This window comes from Thermothielavioides terrestris, chromosome 2, assembly GCF_000226115.1.
Source record: "Thermothielavioides terrestris NRRL 8126 chromosome 2, complete sequence".
Lineage (NCBI taxonomy): Eukaryota > Fungi > Ascomycota > Sordariomycetes > Sordariales > Chaetomiaceae > Thermothielavioides > Thermothielavioides terrestris.
In genome coordinates, this window is record NC_016458.1 from 8,649,797 (window position 1) to 8,672,881 (window position 23,085).

A 23,085-nucleotide genomic window follows, 5' to 3' on the forward strand; every position below is an offset into this window, starting at 1 on the left:
GTCTAAGCAAGGGATGGTTCCCCGTCTGTGGGGAGCATGATGCCGCTCACTGCCGCTGCGAGTCTAGGGTTCCGCAAGCGGTAGATTAAGCCTTACATTCAGCCGCTTACACCGAGAGGATTGTCATGCCAACGCGGGCCGGATCCCGGATGCCTCCCGTGGTATGATGTAATATGCATGGAGAGCATACCGTAAAGCAGCGCTCCTGAGGGGGGACGCCGATTATGAAGTGCCTGAGTACCTACACTATAGTACTATACAAGCTGCCTGTCACCCGCTTGATGAGATATGTTATCCTCGTCTCAGCGTCAGCTTATTCTTTTCCTTCTTCTAGCCCCTAGCTTTGGTATGATAGAAAAGCGTCACAGTCACAGCAGTGATAGCGACTAGTATTTGATGCTGGGCATGATTAATCTCTAGTGTCTATCAACACGCTTGAAGCTTCCCACTCCTCCCAGAGCTTTGCTGGTCGCCCTCAGCAGCGGTCGTCCCTGCCAGCGCCTCTTCGACAGCAACTCCTTCACTCTCAGACCCCTTCTCCGCCGACGGCAAATCATCTCTCCGTATTGTCCATCCTCCTGACCACCCGATCCATCCTGTCTCCCTCGGACCACGAGCGAGGCAGATGACCAGGGCCAGACCAGTAAACGCGACTAGGAACAGATAAGCTTGGAAATGTGATAATCAGCTCAAGATGAACTTACTACTGCAGCTCCCGCTGTACACCCAGCCACCCTGAGCATACAACCTGTTGCCCACCGCCGTGCCCGTCAACTGGCCGGCAAAGGAGAACACCATGTAGGCAGTGTTCACCCTGTTCCTCGCGTTGGGCTGGATACTGTAGATGGCCGCGCGGTTGCCGATCTGGGTGAACTGGCCGCCGAGATCGATAGCGATGGCCTGGATCACCGGCCCAGCAACATTATACGACCCCGTGAACGTGCCGACGACAACGCCCGCCAGCTCCAACGTCACCCCCATCACAGCCGACACCAGCGGCGCCACCTTGTCGATCACCAGCCTGCTGTACACTGGCGCCGCCAGGATCACCACCACGCCGATCAGCCCAAACAGCCCGATGACCAGATTCGAGTACCCAAAGGGCGGGCTCGACAGGAGGAAGCTCAGCGTGGTCCAGTACGACGTGAACACAGCACTCAGCAGAAACGCGACCAGCGCGGCCTGCACCAGCAGCGGCTCGGTCACGGCCAGGCGCAGCATGCTGGCCAGCACGCGGGCGTAGCTCCACGCGGCGCCGGGGTTCTTGCTCGGGTAGTCGGGCAGGCCGACGTAGAGCAGGGCCAGCACGAGCCACTGGGCGCCGAGGCCGAACCAGTAGATGTTGCGCCAGCCGGGCGTGTAGGCGGCCAGCAGGCCCGAGAGGATGCGCGCGACCAGGATGCCGAGCGAGAGGCCCGAGACGACGATGGCGAGCGAGCTGGCGCGCCGCGCCGCCGGCGCCAGGTCGCCCACCAGCGGCAGCATGAGCTGCGGCGTCACGGTGGTGAAGCCGGCCAGGAAGGAGACGGCTGCGAAGGTGGTGAAGGATGTGGTCAGGCAGAGCGCGAGCCACTGGGTAAGGTAGGACGGGTGTCGATTTCGTCAATAACGGTGTCACATCGTGTTATGGAAGGACAAGGAGGGAGCGAAGGTGATTAGGTACGTACAATCGTTGCTGTGAAGCCCACCAGGCCGAGGATGAACGGCCGCCGCGGGAAGATGTCGCCGAGCGGACAGAGGAGCAAGAGACCGCCCGCATAGCCGGCCTGCATGAGCGTCGCGACCGACGAGGCTTTTTCAAACGTGACGCCGAACCCCTCGGCTATGCGGTTGAGGATGGCTTGATTGTAGTACAGGTTGGAGACGGTGAAGCACGACGCCTGTGATGGCATGTCAGTTCCCGAACGTACTACTTGAGCATACTGGACGTTAACTGCGTGCAAAGACTGGTATGGCTTACGAAACCGAATAGCAGGTTCAGCCATATTGTGAACTTGGGCGGGTTCTGCGGATCGTAGCGCGCCGGCTTGGGTTTCCAATCCCACAAACGACGGACGAGACTCCATTTCGTCAGCAGCCCAGATGTGTTTACGGGCTCGATATCGTCCATGTCGTTTGGCCTCGCCTTGCTTGTTCCGCTCGCGTCCTGAGCCATGCTCGGAATACGTTTTCCGCCGAGTAGATCATCGGACCCAGGAGCATTCAGGCCACTTCCCAGGCCGATCGCCGGAGATAGGCCCGGAGGTTCTGATTGCTCGGCCGGCATGCTGCGCCGGAGCCGTGCCACGCCGGCCTGAGAGGACGACGCAGATATTGGAAGGCTGCGGCTGGCAACCTCGTGGTCCCTATCTGCTGCGAGGGAGTGGCGATTGGGCAGGTGAATCCAGCCTAGTAGTTGAGACAGCGGCTCGCTGGGGTCGCAGTGAAGGATGGGCCAGGCCGGATGGCGTCAGTGGGGCATATCCTCGCGAAAATGGCCGGTTCTCGGAAGTTACGAGCCCATAGTACGAGACAAGGAGAACAAGCAGATGAAAGGCGCCGCGTACACGCCAAAGTAATCCATGTGGTGAACTGCCAAATGCGCCGCTGATACCAATTTCTATCTGGATAATAACATCCAAGATGACACAGCCCCGGAACCCATGACCGCGTTCGTGACACATTATGATGTGAAAATTTTCGGCGGTCAACGGTTTTGCCCCAAGCTCACGATCCGTTCGGGACAACGCTTAATGTCCTGGCGTACTCCTACAGCACTATTGTATGCTTGCCCGTCAGGAGCTTACGACAGAGTTGGGGCTGAACAGGCGATTGAGAGGCAAAGTTGTCCCGATGAGAGAAACTCACCGCGTCGTGCTGAGACATGCATGTGGAACGACAAGAAGCATGTCGAGGTCTGAGCACAACCGTGCTGGCTCATGGTAGAATGAGAGCTACCATGAGCCATAACTTCTCGCACCGCGAGCCAGCCGCTGAGTCTCAAGGTTCTCATCTCGTCGTTCAAAGATCGAGAGAAGCATGAAAACGCTAATGAAACCCCCCAAGTTCCCCATATGAACTGCTCTTGAATCAAACCATAACTGAACCATAAGTATTCTACCACTATAGGAGAGTTCAACACTCTCTGAACGCTCACAGATCAATTGTTCTATTACCGAATTTTAATAGGATCATCGTATTCAACATTTTCATGAAACGAAGAAGAGAGCAAAACCCAAGCATGCACATCTTGAGAACTAAGCAATGAAAACCGCCCTAGATTTCATCTTCGAAAAGTCTGATCAATGTCCTGACACCACTGGCACCCGCGCCTCTCAAGGGTAAGCGAATATACACCGGAGCTTTCCGAGCCTTATTAGGTCATCTTCTCTTCCATAGGAGGACTCGCTCATCTACCGCGTGTAAGCTTCAGATGCTACACGTTAGCATTCTATGTCAACCATGATACAGGCCCTAATGAAACCGATGTTACCATCTACACTACATCTACAGCCAGCCCTTGGCTTACATCGGCACCAACCGTAAACGTTCTTCCCAGCAGCTTTGGCCAGCATCCAAATAGCAGCTGAGATCAGCACCTAAATACTAGTACTCGGCGAGTTAGGGAAGCTGAGGGCAACCTTGAGCTAGTGCTCGATGACAGACGACAGGCGGTGCAACACACAAGAGCACGGAGATCTCGCTTTCCGCGGCCGCGGAACGGGGGGATGTACCGGCGGCGCACTCAATGTCGATGACCATCAGGGGTACCTCGGAGGAGTGCACCTGTGTTTGACCCTTGCGGCTCTCCATCCACTTGTGAAGCAGGGGCAAGATGGTATCCTCCGAGGTCACAAACAAACCCCAACGTCCGCTCTAGTTCTCTTGCCGCCCGTCTGTGCACAGCCTTTACGACCCTCCATCTCGGATTCCCGGGCGCTTCTCCACGTCTGACGCAGACGACCTGACACGTTGTGGGGGAGGGGGTGAACCCACCTAGCTCGCGACGCCATGTTTCGCCGTGGGTTTCAGGAGCAGTTGAAGCGGAGCCAGCGATCACCCCTGTCCACACACGTCCGCCCATTGGATATCACCAATCCCCCGTTTGTGAGAAGAAGGCCATTTCCTCTTCGGAAGGGTCGACAGAGGTGCAATGGACAGGCTGATGACGCCAGGGCTCCCCCGGGGACCCGCACGCAAGTGCCGCGAGTCGATGGGGTTGCCGCGAGGCTCAAATTTCAGCTGTAGCCATCCCGGCCCGGGCCTCAAAGATGGCGCCGGATGATTAAGACGAACACCGCCCATCGCTGACTCAGAGTAGAGGAGTTCAGCACCTCAAGACACAATGGCCCGACAGCCATTTCGCCGACTTCGCAGGAGGCTGGTGCCTTCATTGCCACCGGATGGCAGACTTGACAAGAGGGATGACAGCGAGGACGCGGACGAGCAAGAACCAGACGAAGACCAGGATTCCAGCGACCCGGGCTCGGGCAAGGGGAAAGGGAAAGGAAACACAGGCAAAGACCCGGGCGCATCTCTTCCGCCGCCCTCTCCCCCAAGTTCAGCTCCACCGTCGTTGTCGCTACAGCCGACCACAGCTTCGACTCTGTCGACGACTACCACGAGTAGCACCAGTGCCACCTCCCACGAACCCTCTCAGGCCACCTCGCAGCATCTCGTCTCCTCCAGCAACACAATCACCGTTACCAGTGTGGCCTCCTCCGGTGACCCAGCCAGCGTTACCCGACCATCCATCTCGACTCCCTCTAGCCTGCTGACTAGGACCGTGATGATTGGGGCGCAAACCCAGGTCTCCCGAACGTCAATAACAGGTACAGGACTCTCACCCCAGCTGAGGATCCTTGCGCCGCATTCGTAGCTACGTGGACTAACTTCCAAGATACAGACGCAGACGTCTCGTTTGGCGCCACATCCACATCAAGCAAGCCGATGGCAGCGACGCGTGGTGGCGGTAACGCTCTCTCCGCTGGACAAGTAGCCGGCATCGTAATCGGCACAATCGGTACGGACTGCTCTCTGCCACACTAGCGCCTCTTCACGTTGCTTACTCCTCCGTTAGCATTCCTCCTCCTGGCGGCGACTTCCGCCTTCCTCCTCTACAGCAGACGCAAACAGCCAAGCCAACCCTCCCCGTCCCGGCCTCCCTCAGCCCACGTAAATCCCAATCCGGACCCCTATTACGACCAAACCCCAGACCGCAGGCCCGAGATGCGAGAATCGTCTTTCGAGCGCGCACCGCAGCCCTTAGCCTCTCACCCCATCGGGCTAGGAATCACCCTCCCCGCAAAGCCCAAGCCAACACTCCGCCTGTCCCAATGGCTAGCCGACCTACGGCACTCGCGCCTCTCATCGCGCCGCCAGACGGCCGTGTCCGAGCGGACGCAGGACAGCGACAACAGCGGCAGCAGCACCGACCGCCACCGCGCCACCCACCAGCGGCACTCCTCCGCCACCCCCTTCGCCGCCGCCGCCGAGGCCGACCCCGATCCTGGCCACGGCTCCGACTGGGAGGACCCGGACGCAGACGCGGACACGGCCTCCATCCTCTCCCTCCCGACCACCATCGTCACCAACCGCCACACAGCCAGCACCATCCTCCCCGCGACCGCGCTGAGCTACCCCCGCGTGCCGGTCCCGGTTCAGCAGCGCCACCCACCATCACCACAGCCCACTCTCGACCCGTCCATGCAACACAGCAGCGGCACCACCACCACCGCGACCAACCACAACAGCAACAGCAACAACCACAACAACAGCAGCAGCAGCAGCAGCAGCAGCACCGAAACCCCCGGCCCGGCTCAACCGGCAACAGACAGCGCGACATTGTTGCGGATCCCACACTCACCCGCACACGCCCCTCGACCATCCATCTCCGCCGCAGCGCGGCTATCCAGTCTGGGAGGCGGAGAGGGGGTGAGAGAAGAAGAAGGCGGTGAAGGAGAACGAGACAGAAACGGGGGAGGTGAACGAGAACGAGAACGAGACAGAGACGCGGTCGGGGAAGGGGTAGGGGAGGGAGAAGGGTGCGGTGTTGGGCGGCCGCCGTGACAGTTGGTGAACTTTACTAGACCCTACGGTGACTGTCTGCCCCCGTAAGTGTGAAGCGAAGCTTTACGCCCTGGTAATTTACAGAGAAATTGGCACTGTACAAACCACGCTAAGTCACATGACTTGGGCCTCTCGACCAGTCCCCGCACAGATAACTCTGGAGATTTGCCCGGTAATATGAAGCGAAGCTTAGCTTCGCTCCGTCAGTGCATACACTGTGTGTATGTAACACTTTCCGGAGCTCATCTTTAAGCTTCGCTTCAATTACATATAAAGCAGGGTTGGAGGGAGGATTACACTGGGGTGGCAAGGAAGTCAAGGACGGACGGAGTGTACGGTATGAAGGGAGCTGGTCCTCTCGAGACGCTCCGCCTTGCGTCGAACTAGTCAAGGGGGAGCGAGGGTGCTTGGGCTGGTCTTGGAGCGTAGCGGCTACTACGATACCCTTTCATTCGGAGTACAGAACCAACGTATGATACAATGCCAATGTTCTATTTCTGACATTCATTATTTTATGCATATAATACATAGCAAACATGATCGCTGCTCGCTATGCAGAGTGGAGAGTGTCTATCGTCACAAGGCAGGGGCCGCCGCATCACATCGCGCGCCACCCGCCGTCAGTTCTGTCCCACAACCAGCCGCGCCGTCCCAACCGAGTCCGCCGTCCGTTGAAAAGACAAACCCGCCTGCCCACACCGAGCCTCACGCACACGTAGTCGGGGCCCCCGGTAGAATCTATCCGATGAAACGCCCCGCCGATCCCGATCCCCAGAAAATTCCCGGTTTTAAGAGCCCAATTAAACAGACATAGGAAAACAGACATAGGAAACGAAGTGAGAAGATGCAGGGTGACTGAAGCGTTTCCGCCGTTTCGCTCCGTCTCTCCCAGCGAATCTTGCGATGAACTTCAACCCCCTCACGGTCAACCACAACCCAACCAGCCAGCCAGCGACCATTTCACCAACGGGTATCATTCCAAGCGGGCAAAAGATGAGACAGACAAAAGAACGGATGAGGTCAAGAGCCACCGTGACAGCCGCCTAGGCAGCAGCCACGGCTCCCGCAGCATGACCACCGCCAAGGAGCTCGAGGACCTTGTTGACCACGGCACTGGGATATCCGCGGCTGAGCATCTCGCTGACGACAGCCTTGGCATTCTCCCGGTCCTGGACGGCCAGATAAGCCCGCGTCATGGCCTCGTACGTGCTCGGCTCGCGCTTCTCGCGGCCCACGGCAGCGTAGATGGCCTCGGCCTTGGCGATGTTGCCCTCGGCCGCCCAGCCGTGGATCAGCGTGTTGGCGATGTAGGGCGTCAGCTCGACATGCTTGTCACGCATCTGCGCAAGGACAGACTCGGTGGCGGCAACCTGGCGGTTGGCGACCATCGCCTCGAAGAGGGCCTGGAACAGGCAGGCGTCGGGAGCAACCAGGCGGTCCTCCATGACCGAGTCAAACACACGGCGAGCGCCCTCCATGTCGTGCAGGACACAGCCACGGGCGTGGATCAGCGCCGCGTAGTGGACCGCCTCAGGTGTCTGGTTAGAGGCGCGGATCATGTCCAGCACGGCCTCGGCAGCCTTCATGTCGACAGGCTCGAGGGTAGCGTGCGTGTCAACGAGCAGCTTGAAGGTGTGTGCGGTCGGGGCGATGCCTCTGGCCTTCATGCGTTCGTAGTACTCCAGCACCTTGGTCTTGTCGCGCTTGGTCGTCAGGAAGAACTGCATCATGCTGTTGTACGGAGCCGGGCGTGCCTTGTAGTTCGGCATGGACTCCATCTCGTCAAAGAGCTCTTCGGCAAACTTCTCGTCGCTGACTCGGCAGAGCGCGTTGACGATTGTCCCGTAGGTCACCGAAGTCGGCTTGATTCCCAGCGCTCGCATCTCGGCGAAGTAGAAAAGGCAGTCGTCGATGCGGCGCGCCTTGCCGAGCTTTCCGATGAGCGCATTGTACAGGAAGGAAGTCGGCTCAACGCCCTCGGTCTTGGCCCGGATGAAGATCTTGACAGCTTCGGAGGCCTCGTCGAAAGTCTTGGCGGACTCTTTCATCGTGGTAATGTAGAGACCATAGGTGTTGGCGGACGGCGTCGAACCCATGGCAAGCAACTCCTGGTGGTACTCCTCAGCCAGGGCTCTGTGGCCCAGGGTGAGACAAGCGCCAACCATGGCGTCCAGAATCGAAGACCAGCCGTAGCGGACCACCGCATACTGGGGAAGCGGGGGCACATCGGTACGCGCCATGGCGAGTATCTCCTTGCAGAGGTCCATCTTCCCCTCCTTGGCAGCAGCGGAGATGAGCTTGGCATACGTGATGTAGCGAGGATGGCGGCCGGCCCGGCGCATGTTCCGGAAGCGGGCGAGAGCCTCGTTGAGCCTCGGATGCTTGCGGCCATGTCCGCCTTCAAGCTCCTCGGTGATGAAGAATGAACCCTTCACGTCGGAGGTCGCGGCGTACGGGTCGAAGCTGTCTTCGACGTGGAACGGCGCAGGGGAGGGGCTGTATGGCGATGCTGGGAACGAGTGTTGCACTTCGGCGACCGGCACGGGAGCGTTCCGAGGATCCGTGATACCGCGGGCAGCCATGAATCTCGAAATGAACTCGGCACCCTCCTCAATCTCGTCGGCCAGCTGGGACTTGCGATCGACGGCGCCATCACGGATGCGTTGAAACATGTACTCAGCTTGGCTCAACCCTTCGAGAACCTGCCCCGAGCCGATCAGGGCGACGGCGTACATGGCCGTAGGCTCAATGAAGGACGACGTCGGCTGGACTTCCGGGCTGCACAAGACATCCCAGTAGCGCGCAGCGCTTGCGACGTCACCCTCACGAACGCTCATGGCAAGCAGAGCGATCGCCGAGGCCGCCGAGGCACTGGGAACAGACACGTTGGCGAACGCTGCGACGGCAGTCTGCTTGTCCCCATGATCAGCAGCAACGGTCGCGACTTCGCTCATGGTCGAGTTCCTTGTCTTTGACTCGATCTTCTGGGCCCACTGAAGAGCTTCCCGGTAAATGCCGCGGTCGATGAAGCCCTTGACAAAGCCACCGGCGATGATGGCATCCTTGATCTCGGAGACCTTGACCCCGTACTCCTGCACGATCTTCTGGTAGAACTTCATGGCGCCTTCGAGCTTGTCGGAGACGATGTACGCGTTGATCACGGCAGCGTAAACCTGGGCATCGAGGCGATCCTTCAGGGTTTTCTCGCCCTGATCGTTCGCAATCGCCAGGTTCCGGTACTCGTTGTAGCACTCCACAGCGCTGATAAGGTCACCGCAGTTGGCAAACGAGGTGATCATGGCGGGGAAAATGGCGGCAAACGGCGTTGTCCGGCTGGACTCCATGTGCTCGTACAGCTGTAGCATGTCCGACACACGCCCCGCCTGGGCACAAGCCGAGATGAGCTGACGGTAGGTCTCGGACGAGTACAGCGCCTTGTTGGACGTGACCGACGACTCGAACAGGTTGAGGGCCAGGTCCAGGCGGTCGTCCTCGACCAACATGGCGTACTCAAGCTCGTGAGATCCAAACATGAATTTGCCTGGCTCATCCATCCCACCGAAACGCAGCCGCTTGCCCTCCAGGACCTGCTTGAGCGACACGATCTCGAGCGACCGGGACGCGAGGAGGCCGACAAGGATGTTGTAAGTGTCACTGTCCGGTGAGACCTTCCGACGCAACATGTCCGTGTAGACGTCGAGTGCCTTGGTGATGATCTCCCACTTCTCCGAGGGCAAGTGGATAGCGGCCATGAGCAACGCATTGTAAGCCGTTGCAATGGGGCGAACACCGCCGGCCAGCATGGCCTCGAAGACGGCGGGAATCTCAGCATAGCGGCCGGCCTCGGAAAGCTTGGTTAAGTGGTCGGCGTATGTTTGGGATTGGGGATCGACGGGAGATGTGGGAACGCGGGCGACGCTGCCGGGCGTTGTCGCCCGTGAGAACGGTGTGACCGTGCGCGACCGAATTTCTTCGGCAAGCCGCTCCGCCAGAGCCGGCGATGTCGTCCGCAGTGACTCGACCTCCTCCTCCAACGCTTCTAGCTGCTTCCGGAGTTCGATCTCCTTCTCGATGGCGGCATCGATGTGGGCCAAGGCGGTCTTAGCCTCGGGCGGGACGCCCGGGGCAGTCGAGTCGTCCTCATGATCTTTACGGGACTCCTCGCTCTCGAGGGCGAGGGTCTTCGCGTCGTGGCCGACGAGGACGGACGCCGGCGTGGGCTTCCACTCAATGCGCTTCGGAAACTGGAACTGGACCCACTCCTTGTCGGCCTCCTCGCCATTCGCCTGCGCCTTCTGCAGGTGCTCGAAATAGGCATCTAGCCCGCCATGGCCGGCAGTCTTGTCAGGGCGGTAGTGCTCTAACGAGCTCGCGGTGTTGACGCTGGCGGTGTGGAAAGCCGACTGAAGGTTGAAGGTGGCGAGGCGGCCGACGCGAGGGCTGGTGCGCCGCCGTGCAAACGACGGGCGGTTCTGTGTGTTTAGAACATGCTGAGGATGGGTGGCAGCAACGACCGACTGGGCGTAGCCGTGGGTGAAAGACTTTGAAAATCCTTGTCGGATGAAGCTCTGGAAGACCGACGAGTAAACGGAGGGCATTTAGGAGACGCCTGGCGAAGAAGGATTCTAGAGTGGTGAGGGCGTTAGTCAGCGGTTGCAGAACGGGCGCAGATACTCATTGTCAAGCTGAGCCTTGCGCGGACCGGCTTCCGCGTGTTGCTCGGGGAAAAGGGCGCCGTGACTGCCCACGAGACAACTGCCCACGCGACGCAAAACACGAAGCTTCGAGAGTGCCAAAGCGCGTAAGCGGGTGAGTCACAACTTACAAGGAGAGATGGGTAAATGCGCAATTGCAGGTTCATTTGACGACACTGAAGCCGTCAAACAAACGCGCGTTTCTAGGTAGGTACGGCTGGAGCGATTGGGAAGGTTGAGAATGACCAAAGGGGGGGAATGAGTGTGGGAGGATGGGAATGTGGCTGTCAAATATGGATGGGATGCGCGGCGCGAGCTGGAGCTCGGCTAGGATTGGTGAATGGTGGCCCGCGGGATCTTCGAACTTTTTTTCCCGCTAAGAAAGCGGGTGGACTCGGAACCCCTCTTCGCAGGGGTCCATCAGGTCCGTGGACACGACGGACTTCATGTACTCCGTACTCCCGTACCGCACCGAGCAACTCGTTCAGCTCGACGGCTTGCGGCTTGATCAACGCGAAAAGAAGCTCAGCTGTGTGTTGAATGTTTCTCGCTTCATTTGCCGAGTCAAAATGCCAGCCAAACAACCAAGCGCACAAATATCTTGCAAGCAGTGACTCACCTCAGCCGTGTGTAGGTAGTGTATGCACTCAGAGGTAACGAATGGACAGCGCAGCCTTCGTAGGTAGTCTCCATTACGCTGTAGATACCTCGAGTTACTCTGCACTCCGTCCTCCAGAAAAGAACAGATGGCACGTTTCGAGACAGCAGGAGCATGCTTGCCATTGCTTGTCCGACCCTCTTAAAAAAACAACACAGATTTCTTAGAAATACGACGCGCCCTGCAGCGGTCCGTGCGCCCCCACCAAAACCTGTCACCGCACCCCAGCCGACATGTCGCCACAGGAATCGCTTCAAATTGACGACGTTGCAAGTGCAATTAGAGAGGCTGGAAAATGCAGACTAATTAAAAACGTTGACCTGTTAGAAAGCTTGAAAATGCTACCCCTAAATACAGGAGATACTCTGGATTTGTCAATAGGTCACGTGGCATTTGCCTTATCGATAAGCTATCTTATCGATAAGTTATCTTATCGATAAGGAGGTCTATCCGTCTTTGCAAATGCCCTCTCCTTTTGGTAAGCAACGTAGCAGTTAACCGTTTGGATCCTTTGAAGCTTTGGATCTCTCATCAATTCCTATCACGATTCCGGTATCAACATGTCAGCTGGGGGGTATGGTCGTGCTCGTTGCGAGGTGTCGGTGGGGGCGCACAGACCACTGCAGGGTGTGTCGTATTTCTAAGAAAGTTGTATTGTTTTTTTAAGAGGGTCGTTGCTTGTCGTGTTGCAGCCATTTCGCGAGATTCATGCCTCAGTCGCCAAACCGGCCAGGCGGGCAGCGAATGACGAATGAAACCACCGCAGCGGAAGACCCGGACGCGGGCTGAGTGGGGCTCTGTCCGGGGAGGGCCACGTCTAACGAAGACAAACCGGGCCAAGTCGAAACCTGGAGGAAGGCGTGGAAGGTATGGTGGGGACAGGAGGCTCGAGCCTATTGGATCGACGTCCCCCTGTCGATCGCAACGCTCATTGGACCTGTTAATGCTCACTTCCATCCCATGTCTTCTTCCGCAACCAGTTGGCGTGAATGGTACTTTCTCGGATCTCCGACCCCAGGTCATCTAACATTTCCAGCAGCTCGGAGCTCGCACTTGTTCAAAGCCCGACTGCACTAAGATCGTGGGTGCGCCTGGGGGGACTTGGGTTGACCGTTTTGTCGCCTTCTGCAGGAGCCATGTGCCACGCCCGGGGAGTGAGAGCTGAGAAGAATCTCGACTCCATAACTTTATCTCCTTCGAGGTCGCCAAGAGCTTCGCAAGTGGTGAACGCATCTCCGTATTTCGTACGGAGTAGATCGAACATCAAGGACAGGAGGACGAGGCATCATCTTTCATCAGCTGCTTTGCGAGGCACATCGCGGACCGACCGCCTAAGGTTGGGCACCGTGAGCCAAGCTTGGCATTGTGTGTCCAGAGTGCTGCAACACGCAAACCGATCAATTGCTTGCGAAATGTCCACGCGTCCAGACGAAAGCCACCGCCCTGGGCATCCTTCGGGTGTCGGTTATCAGATCTTGGCCAAAAGAGGAAGGATGGGGGGGATGCCTTGGGAGTCACATGTGCTTCGCCCACGAAAATTCACCGCGACGAGGCGGCTCGACGTTTCAGCCCGGCTGACGAGGCATCCACGGCACCAGAGCCGTAGCTCCGCCCCGCCCGCTCCATCAGCCCGTTCCGCGTCGTCAATCGCCGAGATTCTCCGGTCCTGGTCGGAAGCTGCTGCCTGCAGGATTTCAGGACTCGGCGATGGATGCCTCTTTTCAGCATCACATTCATCATTTCCAAGAGCGACGAAACTGCTGGCAACCATCCAAGTGAAGGTAAATATGGCAACATCAGCCAAAATCTGAGTCGAGTGCGGTGTTGGCTGCATACCCACCTCCCACACCCGGATCCAACGTCTGATAAAGACATGCATTTCCCAGTGTTGAATCTTCCCTTTCCTCCTTTCTTTCTTTTCTTTTTCCTTTTGTATTTTTTTTTCTTTTTTTTTTTTCCCTTTTTTCTCTTTTTTCCTATCGCACCCTGACTGTCTGGCTCTCTGGTGGCTCAATGACAGCCATATGACGCTTCTCTATCCACAGTTTACACCGCCCCTTCCCCTCTCCCCCTCCCTCCTTCTTCCGGCCCAGCCTCTGCCCGCTCTGCCCCCTTGCTTACCTGAGTGGGTGCCTGGGTCACTGGTTCTGGTACAGTATTCCGTCCAATGGGCGCCGTTGACCGTGATGCTCGAGGGTCAGAGATGAATGGCCAGGTATGCCGTGGTCGGCCACGCGACTGTTCAGGTCAAACTCGTAGTTAGATGACTTGATATCTGGGCGCAATTGATGAATTTGGTGGTGGTTGCGTTGATGGCTTTGATAGATTGATCGTGTGCGAGTGAGAATCAGGGTTAGGGCTGTATATGTAGGAGGCCACTCGCATTGTCCGGCGTATCCAAGTCACACAGTCCAAAACGCACGTGTCTTAACTCTTGTAACAAGTGACGCAAACGGTGTTCACCAGACTGGGTAATCTGGTGTAGTTTATGAGGTCACATCTCGTGAAAATGCTCGAGTTGTTTGCTGCATCGAGGGGCTTGCGTTTTCCTTCAGGCCTCCACGCCCCGCATGCGGCCAATTACGGTTTCCCCTCGCAATTCGGGCTGCTAGCTTCACAGAGCCACAAGCCTCCCAAACATCCAACAACGGCCAATTGGACTGCTTGAACTTCTCACAGCCGGCGCTGAGTTCTCCCCAAGGTCCTGAGACTCGGTCGTAAACAAGACCTTTGGCGCGAGCTTCAGACGGCTTTTTGCCGCAGTCCGGACCGCTCTGTTGACTCCCCCCCTTGCCTTGTTTACCTCGCCGAAGCCCTCGTCCGAGTCCTTCCCCGCGGCATCCAGCGCACCCAGGACAGCTGAAAAGCATGGCTGGCCCAAGAGACACGGCCGAGCGAGTCGGCGCCGTCGTCGTCTCGGCTCCCGGAAAGGTGCTTCTTGCGGGCGGCTACATTGTTCTCGACCGCAAGCACTCGGGTCTGGTCTTCGGTCTAAGTGCCCGTATCCATGTGCTCGCTCAGGAGATACGGACTAGTGAAGGCGTCCATCTCTCCGAGATTGTTGTGCAAAGTCCCCAGTTTCTCAACGCCACCTGGCGGTACGGCTACCATCTCGTCGCCAACGGCGGCGGTATCAAGGTTACCCAGCTGCAATCGTAAGCTGCTCATCACGAAGGCCTGAAGAGAACCAACCCGGCTTACACACTCCTACAGGGGCGCACCAGTTGACTCGAACCACTTCGTCGAGACAACGCTCAACTACGTCCTCTCCTACATTGTACAGGTGGACAAAGACCGGTCTGCGCACGGCTTGAAACCTGCATCTTTGCTCATCCTGGCCGACAACGACTACTACTCCAAACCCAAGCAGGAAGCCGAGAGGCCCTCCTCCAGCTCATCAGCCGGAGGGGAAGTGCCCTCAAACGCACCTCAAACGGGCCGAGACACGAACGGGCCCTCGACGACCGAGCCCAACGAAGAGCCCCTGTCGGCCGCCCAAATCGAGAAGCCCCCCCGGCCCCGGTTCCGCCATTTCGGCACCACCCTCCGTGACGCCCACAAGACCGGCCTCGGCTCCTCTGCTGCCCTCGTCACCTCGCTGACCGCCGCCCTCCTCTCCCACTATCTCCCACCGTCGCTTTTCGACCTCACCACCCAGGAGGGCAAGCGCGTCCTGCACAACCTGGCCCAGGTCGCGCACTGCTCCGCGCAGGGCAAGATCGGCAGCGGCTTCGACGTGGCCAGCGCCGTGTACGGCTCGTGTGTCTACCGCCGCTTCAGCCCCTCGCTGCTCGCCCGCCTGCCGGGGCCGGGCGAGGCGGGCTTCGCGGCCGCGCTGGCGGCGCTGGTGGACGACGGCGGCGGCCTGTGGGACTGCGAGATCCGCAAGGAGCTCGTCGGCCTGCCGCCCGGCGTGGCCATCCGCATGTGCGACGTCGACTGCGGCACGCAGACCGTCAGCATGGTGAAGAAGGTGCACGAGTGGCGGGACGCGAACCCCGAGGCGGTGGCGGGCGCGTACCAGGGCTTGCAGGCCCGGGTGGACGAGCTGGCGCGGGTGTTGAGGGAGCAGAGGACCGCGGAGATAGGTGCCGTCATGCGGCCCTTCAGGGATATGATGCGGAAGTTGGGGCGGGATAGCGGCGTGCCGATCGAGCCCGACAGTCAGGAGGCTATGCTGAACGCGCTGGAGAAGGTCGAAGGGGTGTACGGGACTGTCGTGCCTGGGGCGGGCGGGTACGATGCCGCTGCGGTGGTGATGCGGGATGACGCGGAGACGGAGAAGAGAGTCAGGGAGTTTCTGAGAGAGTGGAGTCGGACGAACGAGATACAGGTGCGCCTGATGAAGGTGAAGGGGGAAACAGAAGGTGTGCGGAAGGAGGATGTGGACGAGTTCAAGTTGTGGCTTCATTGAACTGCCCACCGCGGATGACCTGGAGAGCTGCGGGGGATGGTTAGAAGGTACGGGAGCGGTTAGAGATACTGTTGATACCAGTTAATCTAATCTTGGATCGTTGAGTGCAACGGGCATCGGGACGTGTGTTCCCACAAGGCCGGGTTGTCTCTCAGCCTCCATGCGACCTCGAACGAGCTGTTTCACTTTGCAGTTAAGCTAGAGAACCACACAGGCTTCACAGCATCGCAACTCGATCCCTGCGTTGTCTTGCACTCAGTCGACTCTCGACCAACTCCTCAATTAACCTGTCTTGCAACACCCACTTTAAGTAGTGACTCCCCAGACCCCCAGACCCTATGCCAATGATGTATGTATGACAATGAATGGAAGAATAAATGCGCTGTGGGTGAAAACACATTATCATTTCCTGAACACCAAACTAACGCCATCTCCGGCCCCCATTGCCTCTTCCCGGTATATCCCCTCTGCCAACCACCAAACCAAACTCACACTCCCACAAGCACCTTCCTCTCCGCCACCACACCCCCAAGAGAAGGCTCCAGCGGACTAACCGGGCTGCCCAGCTGGAACTCAAAGTCCATCTCCAACAGATCCAGCCTCCTGGTCTGCACCTCCAAACTCCCAGCACCACCGACATCACCAGCATTAATAACAGGCGCACCCCCGTGCAAATCGACCGGCGAAATCGCCGTCACCACCACACCCTCCTTCCCACACCCATCCCCAGCACCCCCCACCCCAGACGGGTTCCCAAACAGCAGCAAATCCAAATCATTCGCCGACACCGACGTCCTCATCCCAGCCCCTCCAGCCCCGGCCCCAAAACCAGCTCCCTCCACCTCTCTACCACCCTCCATCCCCATCCCCATGCCCACACCCACACCAGCAGCAGCACTACCACCAACCGTGCTGCTTCCACGCAGGGAGAAGGACCCAGCGCCGCCAGCCGAGCCATGGCGGCGCGCGGCAGCGGCGTGATGGGCATTAGGGGTGGGAACGGGGATGGGGATGGGGAGGGACAAGCGCGGCGGGGCGCTGGAGAGGCGCGAGGTCCGGCGAGGGGGGGCTATGGAGGGGGGGAAGTAGCCGGAGGATGAGGCGGCGGTGGTGGAAGGGGAGGGGGAGGGGATGGGAAAGGAGGTGGTGCTAGTGGTAATGGTGGTAGTGGTGGCGGCGGTGGTGGTGGTTGGGGGGAGATGGTCGGCGTCGATGGCGGCGATGCCGAGGCGGGAGGCGGCTGCTTTTTCTCGGAGGACGGAGATCCTGGTGGTGGTGGTGGGGAGTGTCTTAGTTCTCTTGGTCGGCATTGAAGAGAAGGAAAGGGGTAAAGGGTAAGGTAAGGAGGGGAGCATACTCGCCATCTGTGAGGCCGGGGAGGATGACGGTTTCCTTTTTGAAGTCGAACGGCTCGGACTGGGCGGTTGCGATTTGTTAGACGTGCTAGTTTGATGCGGAGGGGATTAGACGCACGATCTGGAGCTGACGCTTCCTGCGCCGGAGGCCGACCATCTCTTGCAGAGACGTGTAGAATCGCTTGACTTCTGAGTAAACGTTCATGGCTGCCATGGTCATGGAGTTGCCGTTGCTGGATTAGGCGGAAACTAGGAGAACTGTGTGAAAAGACAAGACCGAACAAGAGCACCGAAGGATCTCCAAGCCGCAAAGATATGATGGAACGATGAGAGCCCCGGAAAGACCTCCGAGCGGCAAATATACTATGAGTCGGTTCCAGACTGGTGGCACCGACGGGACGAAAACGATGGACAACGACGAAGCCTTGGTACAGCAGACACGGCTGGCGCGGTCGATGGAACAGCAACGACTGGCCGTTAGCGCTCCCAGCTGAGTGGAACGAGCGGGAGGGAGGAAGCGGATCGAAACGAGTGTGGTCCAAATTACGAAGGTGATGGTTATTGAAACAAAGGAGCGGCCTGGGTAGTCGAGAAGCTCGTTGAGCAAAGTTCCAGCTCGGCGAACGTTTCCTTTTTGTAGGCAGCTTGGACGGCGGTGACCCGCCACCACGGGCCTGGTACAAAGAAAGGGCTGGGGGGGGCACATAGCCGAGGGATGGTGGGAAGATGTCAAAGAAACCTCACTGCACGGCATCAGATCGCCAATCCATACCGCTCTCGTGTGCTCCCTTAAGTGAGCGCGAATCAGAGCGAAAAGGTTGGCATGCGAAAAGTCCATGAAAGCGAATGCCGACGTAACTTGAGTCGTTCCGGCTCCCCCTGAAAAACCAGCATCTTGGAATTTGTCTCAACCATAATGGGATATCCTCTGAGACAAGTCCCAAAACTCACGTGTCTCAAGAAGGCAGAATTGGCTCTTTCGAGATATTAATTTAAACCCCGACGTTTGCGCAATTGATGGCATCCCTTGCCGGATTTCTCCCTGCATCTAGGCGAGCCGAAACCCTATTTGGGGTAATCCTTCAGATGATAGCTCTTCAACTTGACGAATTGGTCAAAACCAAATCTGCTCAGCGTGACACCCTTTCCGGAGTTCTTCCACCCCGTCCATGCCAGGTCCTGTTTGCGTGTCAGCGGCATCCAGCACTCCGGTGTGCGATCCGACTTACGGGACTCGGGAAATCGCAGCGGTTGACGAAAACGGTGCCGGCCTCAACCTTTTCGCAAAGTTCGTAGCCCTTTTCGGTGTCTTTCGTCCAAATGCTGGCCGTTAAGCCGAACTCGCTGTCGTTCATGAGTTCCACGGCCTCCTCATCGCTCTTCACCTTCATCACTGGGATAACAGGACCGAAGGTCTCGTCCTTCATGACGGTCATGCTGTGATCCACATTTGTGAGCAGAGTCGGGACAACAAAGTTCCCTCTCTCCGGAAGCCGGTCGAATGTCTCGTTCGCGGGGGTGGCATTGACGGCACCCTTGTCCAGTGCATCCTTGATGTGCGCCAGGTAGGTTTCTTTAGATCGCTTCGAGATGACTGGGCCAAGATGCGTGTCTTTGTCCAGCGGATCGCCGAGCTTGTACCCTTTGAGGACGTTCTGCAGAGCCGAGACGAACTCATCGTGGATGGATTCGTCAACATAGACCCGCTCTATCGAGCAGCAGCTCTGGCCCGAGTTGAACACAGCGCCGTCCACGATCTCCTCGGCCGCCCACGCAATGTCGACGTCCCCGCGGACGTATGCCGGATCCTTGCCTCCCAGCTCCAGCCCCACATTGACGATGCGGTCCGAAGCCGCCTTCTGGACAGCCAACCCGCCAGCCACCGAGCCGGTGAAGCAAACCAGCGCAATCTTTGGGTTTCTCACGATGGTCTCGATAATCATAGGCGAGCCGGAGTGGAAGTACTGGATCACGCCGTTAGGCAGACCAGCCTCGGCGAACGCCTTGGCGACCTGCTCGACGACGGTGGGCGTCTGGGGCGACGGCTTGAGGATGACCGAGTTACCGCAAAGGAGCGCCGGTATCAGGGCGTTGACCAGGATCAAGTACGGATACTGCCAGAGGATCGTCAGTTCGGCCGTACCCTTTACTTTCTATCCCCAGCCTAGCCCGGTGCAACACGTACGTTCCAGGCAAAGATGATCAGCACCGGACCGACAGGCACCTTGCGGATAAACCTTTTGAAGCCCTTCTCTGCCTCCCCGGGCGTGTCCTGCAGGACGTCCTCGCTGACTTTGAGGAGATACTCGGCCCTCTTTATGGCAGTGGCGATTTCCTTGGGTGTGTAAGCGATGGGGCGGCCCATCTGAACCGTCAGCTCGGTAGCCAGCTCATCTTTCCTCTGGTCGAGGATCTTGAGAGCCTTCTTGATGATGTCTTGGCGCTGTTGCAGCGTCGTCTTGCGCCACAAGTCGAACGCTCTGGTGGCAATCTCGGGGAGCTGCTCGAGGTCTTGGGGCGAGATGCCGTTGCGCGTCAGGATGGGCTCGTCCGTCGTGGGGGAGATGGTGCGGATGACTTCGACCGACATGATTGCGGGCGGACTGTCGCGAGCAGTCCGTGTGAGCTTGGTAAAGACAACCCTTTGATTCGTTTCTGGGATTTTGATGTCGCGGGCAGAACAGGCGTGAACTGGGGTTGAGGAGGAGCCGATCTCGGCCATCCATCTGCCACGGCAATTGCCCCTCGTGTACCCCTCCAACTACCCGCTAGTTGCCGTCATAAAATCAGATACGCCGATAAGATAAGATAAGGCAGCCATGCCAGAGGATAGCACTTGACAGTTAGAGAGACTTAGCCGACGATTCGTCCTCAACACTGTGTGCCGCAAGTTACAATAAACGGCCACCAGAATAGGCAGGAAATCCCAAGAAAATTGCTGTAAGGGAAATTCATGTAGTTTTGCTTTTTTTCAATGGAGAAATTCCGGCAAGCTCTCTGTAGCTCCTTCTCTTGTGATGCTGGTTCCGAGAAGTACCATGTTTGCTTAACAGCCGGAGGTGCACGGACACCTCGACTGCTCTTGTGCCTGCCGGAAATTTTGGATGAACCAAAACCTAAGAAACGCGAGTTGATGTTCTCCGTCTTCTCGCGGGGTTCAGATTACAGCGACGCCCACCATGTCCTCAGACAAGCGAAACGAATTCCTTGACGCCGGCGACAGCGACGATGATGTCGGCCGAGGCTCTAACTCCGAAGACGATTTCCAGAAGGGCGGGCGCAGTGCAAAGCGGAGGAAGGTAGAGGACGATCAGAGCGACGCCGAGGAGTTCAGCGATCAGGAAGACGGCCACAGCGAGGATGGCGGTGCAAGGTTGGCGAAGGGAACAACAGAGTCTTCTGGAGCAAACACAGACGAGCAAGGGGCAGACAAGCAACCAAAGAGTGACAAGTCGCTGTCGAGGCCAGAACTCCCTGGCGTATCGAAGCCTCTGACGAAGAAGAACCTCGTGGCAACCGAGGCTGCAATCAAAAAGTCGGGCGTGGTCTATCTGTCCAGGATCCCGCCTTTCATGAAGCCCGCCAAATTGCGCTCCTTGCTCGAGCCGTACGGCAAGATCAACAGGATATTCCTCACCCCGGAGGACCCTCAGGAGCACAGCCGTCGTGTCCGCAACGGAGGGAACAAGAAGCGGTGTTATACCGAGGGCTGGGTCGAGTTCGTGAAGAAGAAGGATGCGAAAAAGGCGTGCGACCTGTTGAACGCCCAGACGATTGGCGGCAAAAAGTCGAGCTGGTACCGGGATGACGTGTGGGCCATGAAGTATCTGAAAGGGTTTAAGTGGTGAGTTCGCGTAATCCAGAGGGACGATGGATTAGTTTGGTGAGACGGCTGACCGCCGACCGGTACTAGGCACCACCTCACCGAACAAATCGCCGCCGAAAATGCCGAGCGGGCCAGCAGAATGAGGGCCGAAATTGCCAAGACGACGCGCGAGAACAAAGAGTTCGTCCGCAATGTCGAAAGGGCCAAGGCGCTCAATGGCATGCAGGCCAAGGCTGCAGCCAAACGGAAGAAGACCCTGGGGGAGGAAGAAGAGGACGGCCCCGCAGGTGACAAGGAGGCCGACATGCCGCAAGACGCACCGGGACAGCAAAGGAGGCGGACATTCAAACAGATACCCCTGGCGAAAAAAAGGAAGCTGGAGGAACAACCGCCCGAGCAGGTGCAGAGAGTGCTCAGCAAGATCTTTTGATCCGTGTTGAGTCAGTCAACAAAGCAAGGCATTGTTTATGCTTCTATCAGGCTCTCTTTTTGGTCGCAGTTCCGTGCGTATACCCCAACCGACATTGGTTCTTGTTGACTCTGCCGTCGGCAGATAGTTGTCGAGCTTTGTCCTTCTGAGACATCGGTGTCCAGCGCTATGGCTTCACCACTCCCGCGAAATGGGTAAATATAACCTTGAACCGTCCTCATCGACGGTATCGTGGACAACTTCAAGCGCCTCCACATCAGTCTCCTGAGTGTGCACTGTTCCCTTCTGCTCGCAAGCAATGGCTGACCCAAACTCGGCTCAGCTCAACCGGCCCTGGCACAGTCGAGAGAAGCCGGACGCTGCGCGACTCCAATCAGCCGTCCAACAACTGTGCATCTCACGCGAACAGGTCGCCGAGCTGCAAGGTTACATCAAGAGGCTCCTGGACGAGGAAAGAGATGCCCAGCAATTCCCTATCGAACTGCTGCTCATAGGGAGGTTTCAGCGTGAGTGGGAAGCATGGCTCAAGACGCCCTTGGACCAAACGCACTCAGCTCTCAGGGACTGCGTCGCCGCCTTGCGACAGGGCATTCCCCTTCTCCAGCCCTCGACGGCGCGGTTGGCCCCGATCAATGATGCTTCAGTACAAGATGGTCACACAGTTGCCCTCGGCTCTTCCCACGGATCTGATACTGGACCCGTCACCCAGCGAAGCGGATGGCCAAGCACTGTTCAATCGTTCCCGTTGACCTCCCTGACGCCTCCGACTACACGCGACTCACAAACACGCGCCGACGATTCCACGAGTGGTCCACTCGAATCCTTCAGGAGGCGCTGTGTTGGACACTTGCCTGGCCTCAGCCATGAGATCTTCGAAATACACGACATTCCCAAGCGCAACCCCACGCTGGTCATAGTCGAGAACGGCCCGGTCGGCATCAGTCCCGTCATCGAGTCCTCAGCGAGCGGGAACGAACCCGACAGTCCCATTCTGGGCGACAAGCTGGTCGTGGCTCCTCTCAGCAGCACCGACCCCGCAGGGCAATACCAGGCCGATGACACCTCGAGACCGCAAAGGCCGCTCCGCGGGACTCAGAACACCGAACCCAGCAAAGCGCCGCTCTCTGGCGGCAGCTCTTCACGCCAGTCCGTCCGGGCAGGACCCTCGCTCCGCGACCCCGGGCACGCCGACGCAAGCCACCGGCATCAACAACGCCTCCCGAACCTGCGCCCCCCTCTCGCAGACGCATGCCCTCCACGCCCGACCCTGCGAGCAACAACCAAGCGCCTCTCCGCCCCGCCGTCCAGCAGCGCCCCTCTCACTGAACAACCACCACCGCGCTGCCGCCCAACCACCCACCCCAGCCTCACCCCTACCCTAGCCAACACCACCACCACGCACACTCCCAACAACGTCATGATCAGCAACAGTAGTCACAAGAGTACCAGCTCTCAGCCTCCAAAAGCAAGCGCCATTGCTCCCCACGCCCACCGCCGCCATCCACCCACCAGCAGCCTGCCAAGCAGCACCCTCCTCCTCCATCCAGGCTCCGCGGAGACAGAAGAAGTTGGCGCTCGCGCCCGAGGCCCAGCTCCGGGCTGGGGCCCGGCTTCCGTCTGAGATATGATTCGCGACGGCCGCGGCGCGGCACGGCACGGC

The 23,085-nt window shown here is 58.4% G+C and overlaps 8 protein-coding genes across 8 annotated transcripts; 4 read left to right on the forward strand and 4 right to left on the reverse strand.

Annotated features, from left to right (window-relative positions):
* Window positions 1-266: 266 nt before the first annotated feature.
* Window positions 267-1,959, reverse strand: THITE_2116008 (uncharacterized protein). Its single transcript, XM_003653468.1, has 2 exons — window positions 705-1,959; window positions 267-653 (listed from the first exon to the last, which is right to left on the reverse strand). Exons 1-2 carry the CDS (start codon window positions 1,483-1,485, stop codon window positions 427-429), a joined length of 1,008 nt encoding a protein of 335 aa, XP_003653516.1. The 5' UTR covers window positions 1,486-1,959; the 3' UTR covers window positions 267-426.
* A 2,852-nt stretch (window positions 1,960-4,811) lies between these two features.
* THITE_2116010 (uncharacterized protein) lies at window positions 4,812-6,087 on the forward strand. Its single transcript, XM_003653469.1, has one exon. The coding sequence runs from the start codon at window positions 5,209-5,211 to the stop codon at window positions 6,046-6,048; it is 840 nt and encodes a 279-aa protein (XP_003653517.1). The 5' UTR covers window positions 4,812-5,208; the 3' UTR covers window positions 6,049-6,087.
* Window positions 6,088-6,976: 889 nt separating this feature from the next.
* Window positions 6,977-11,098, reverse strand: THITE_2116013 (uncharacterized protein). Its single transcript, XM_003653470.1, has 2 exons — window positions 10,874-11,098; window positions 6,977-10,673 (listed from the first exon to the last, which is right to left on the reverse strand). The coding sequence occupies exon 2, from the start codon at window positions 10,644-10,646 to the stop codon at window positions 7,092-7,094; it is 3,555 nt and encodes a 1,184-aa protein (XP_003653518.1). The 5' UTR covers window positions 10,647-10,673; window positions 10,874-11,098; the 3' UTR covers window positions 6,977-7,091.
* Window positions 11,099-14,268: 3,170 nt separating this feature from the next.
* Window positions 14,269-15,814, forward strand: THITE_35750 (phosphomevalonate kinase-like protein; the record flags this gene model as incomplete). Its single annotated transcript, XM_003653471.1, has 3 exons — window positions 14,269-14,555; window positions 14,614-14,812; window positions 14,909-15,814. The coding sequence occupies 3 exons, from the start codon at window positions 14,269-14,271 to the stop codon at window positions 15,812-15,814; spliced, it is 1,392 nt and encodes a 463-aa protein (XP_003653519.1).
* Window positions 15,815-16,056: 242 nt separating this feature from the next.
* Window positions 16,057-17,558, reverse strand: THITE_2116017 (uncharacterized protein). The gene is made up of 3 exons (XM_003653472.1): window positions 17,288-17,558; window positions 17,172-17,230; window positions 16,057-17,080 (listed from the first exon to the last, which is right to left on the reverse strand). The coding sequence occupies exons 1-3, from the start codon at window positions 17,381-17,383 to the stop codon at window positions 16,303-16,305; spliced, it is 933 nt and encodes a 310-aa protein (XP_003653520.1). The 5' UTR covers window positions 17,384-17,558; the 3' UTR covers window positions 16,057-16,302.
* Window positions 17,559-17,849: 291 nt separating this feature from the next.
* THITE_2116019 (uncharacterized protein) lies at window positions 17,850-19,918 on the reverse strand. The gene is made up of 3 exons (XM_003653473.1): window positions 19,355-19,918; window positions 18,399-19,283; window positions 17,850-18,348 (listed from the first exon to the last, which is right to left on the reverse strand). The coding sequence occupies exons 1-3, from the start codon at window positions 19,757-19,759 to the stop codon at window positions 18,235-18,237; spliced, it is 1,404 nt and encodes a 467-aa protein (XP_003653521.1). The 5' UTR covers window positions 19,760-19,918; the 3' UTR covers window positions 17,850-18,234.
* A 367-nt stretch (window positions 19,919-20,285) lies between these two features.
* On the forward strand, window positions 20,286-21,509 carry THITE_2116023 (uncharacterized protein). Its single transcript, XM_003653474.1, has 2 exons — window positions 20,286-21,013; window positions 21,083-21,509. Exons 1-2 carry the CDS (start codon window positions 20,349-20,351, stop codon window positions 21,423-21,425), a joined length of 1,008 nt encoding a protein of 335 aa, XP_003653522.1. The 5' UTR covers window positions 20,286-20,348; the 3' UTR covers window positions 21,426-21,509.
* Window positions 21,510-21,723: 214 nt separating this feature from the next.
* Window positions 21,724-23,046, forward strand: THITE_2088670 (uncharacterized protein; the record flags this gene model as incomplete). Its single annotated transcript, XM_003653475.1, has 1 exon — window positions 21,724-23,046. The coding sequence occupies one exon, from the start codon at window positions 21,724-21,726 to the stop codon at window positions 23,044-23,046; it is 1,323 nt and encodes a 440-aa protein (XP_003653523.1).
* Between the last annotated feature and the right edge of the window lie 39 nt (window positions 23,047-23,085).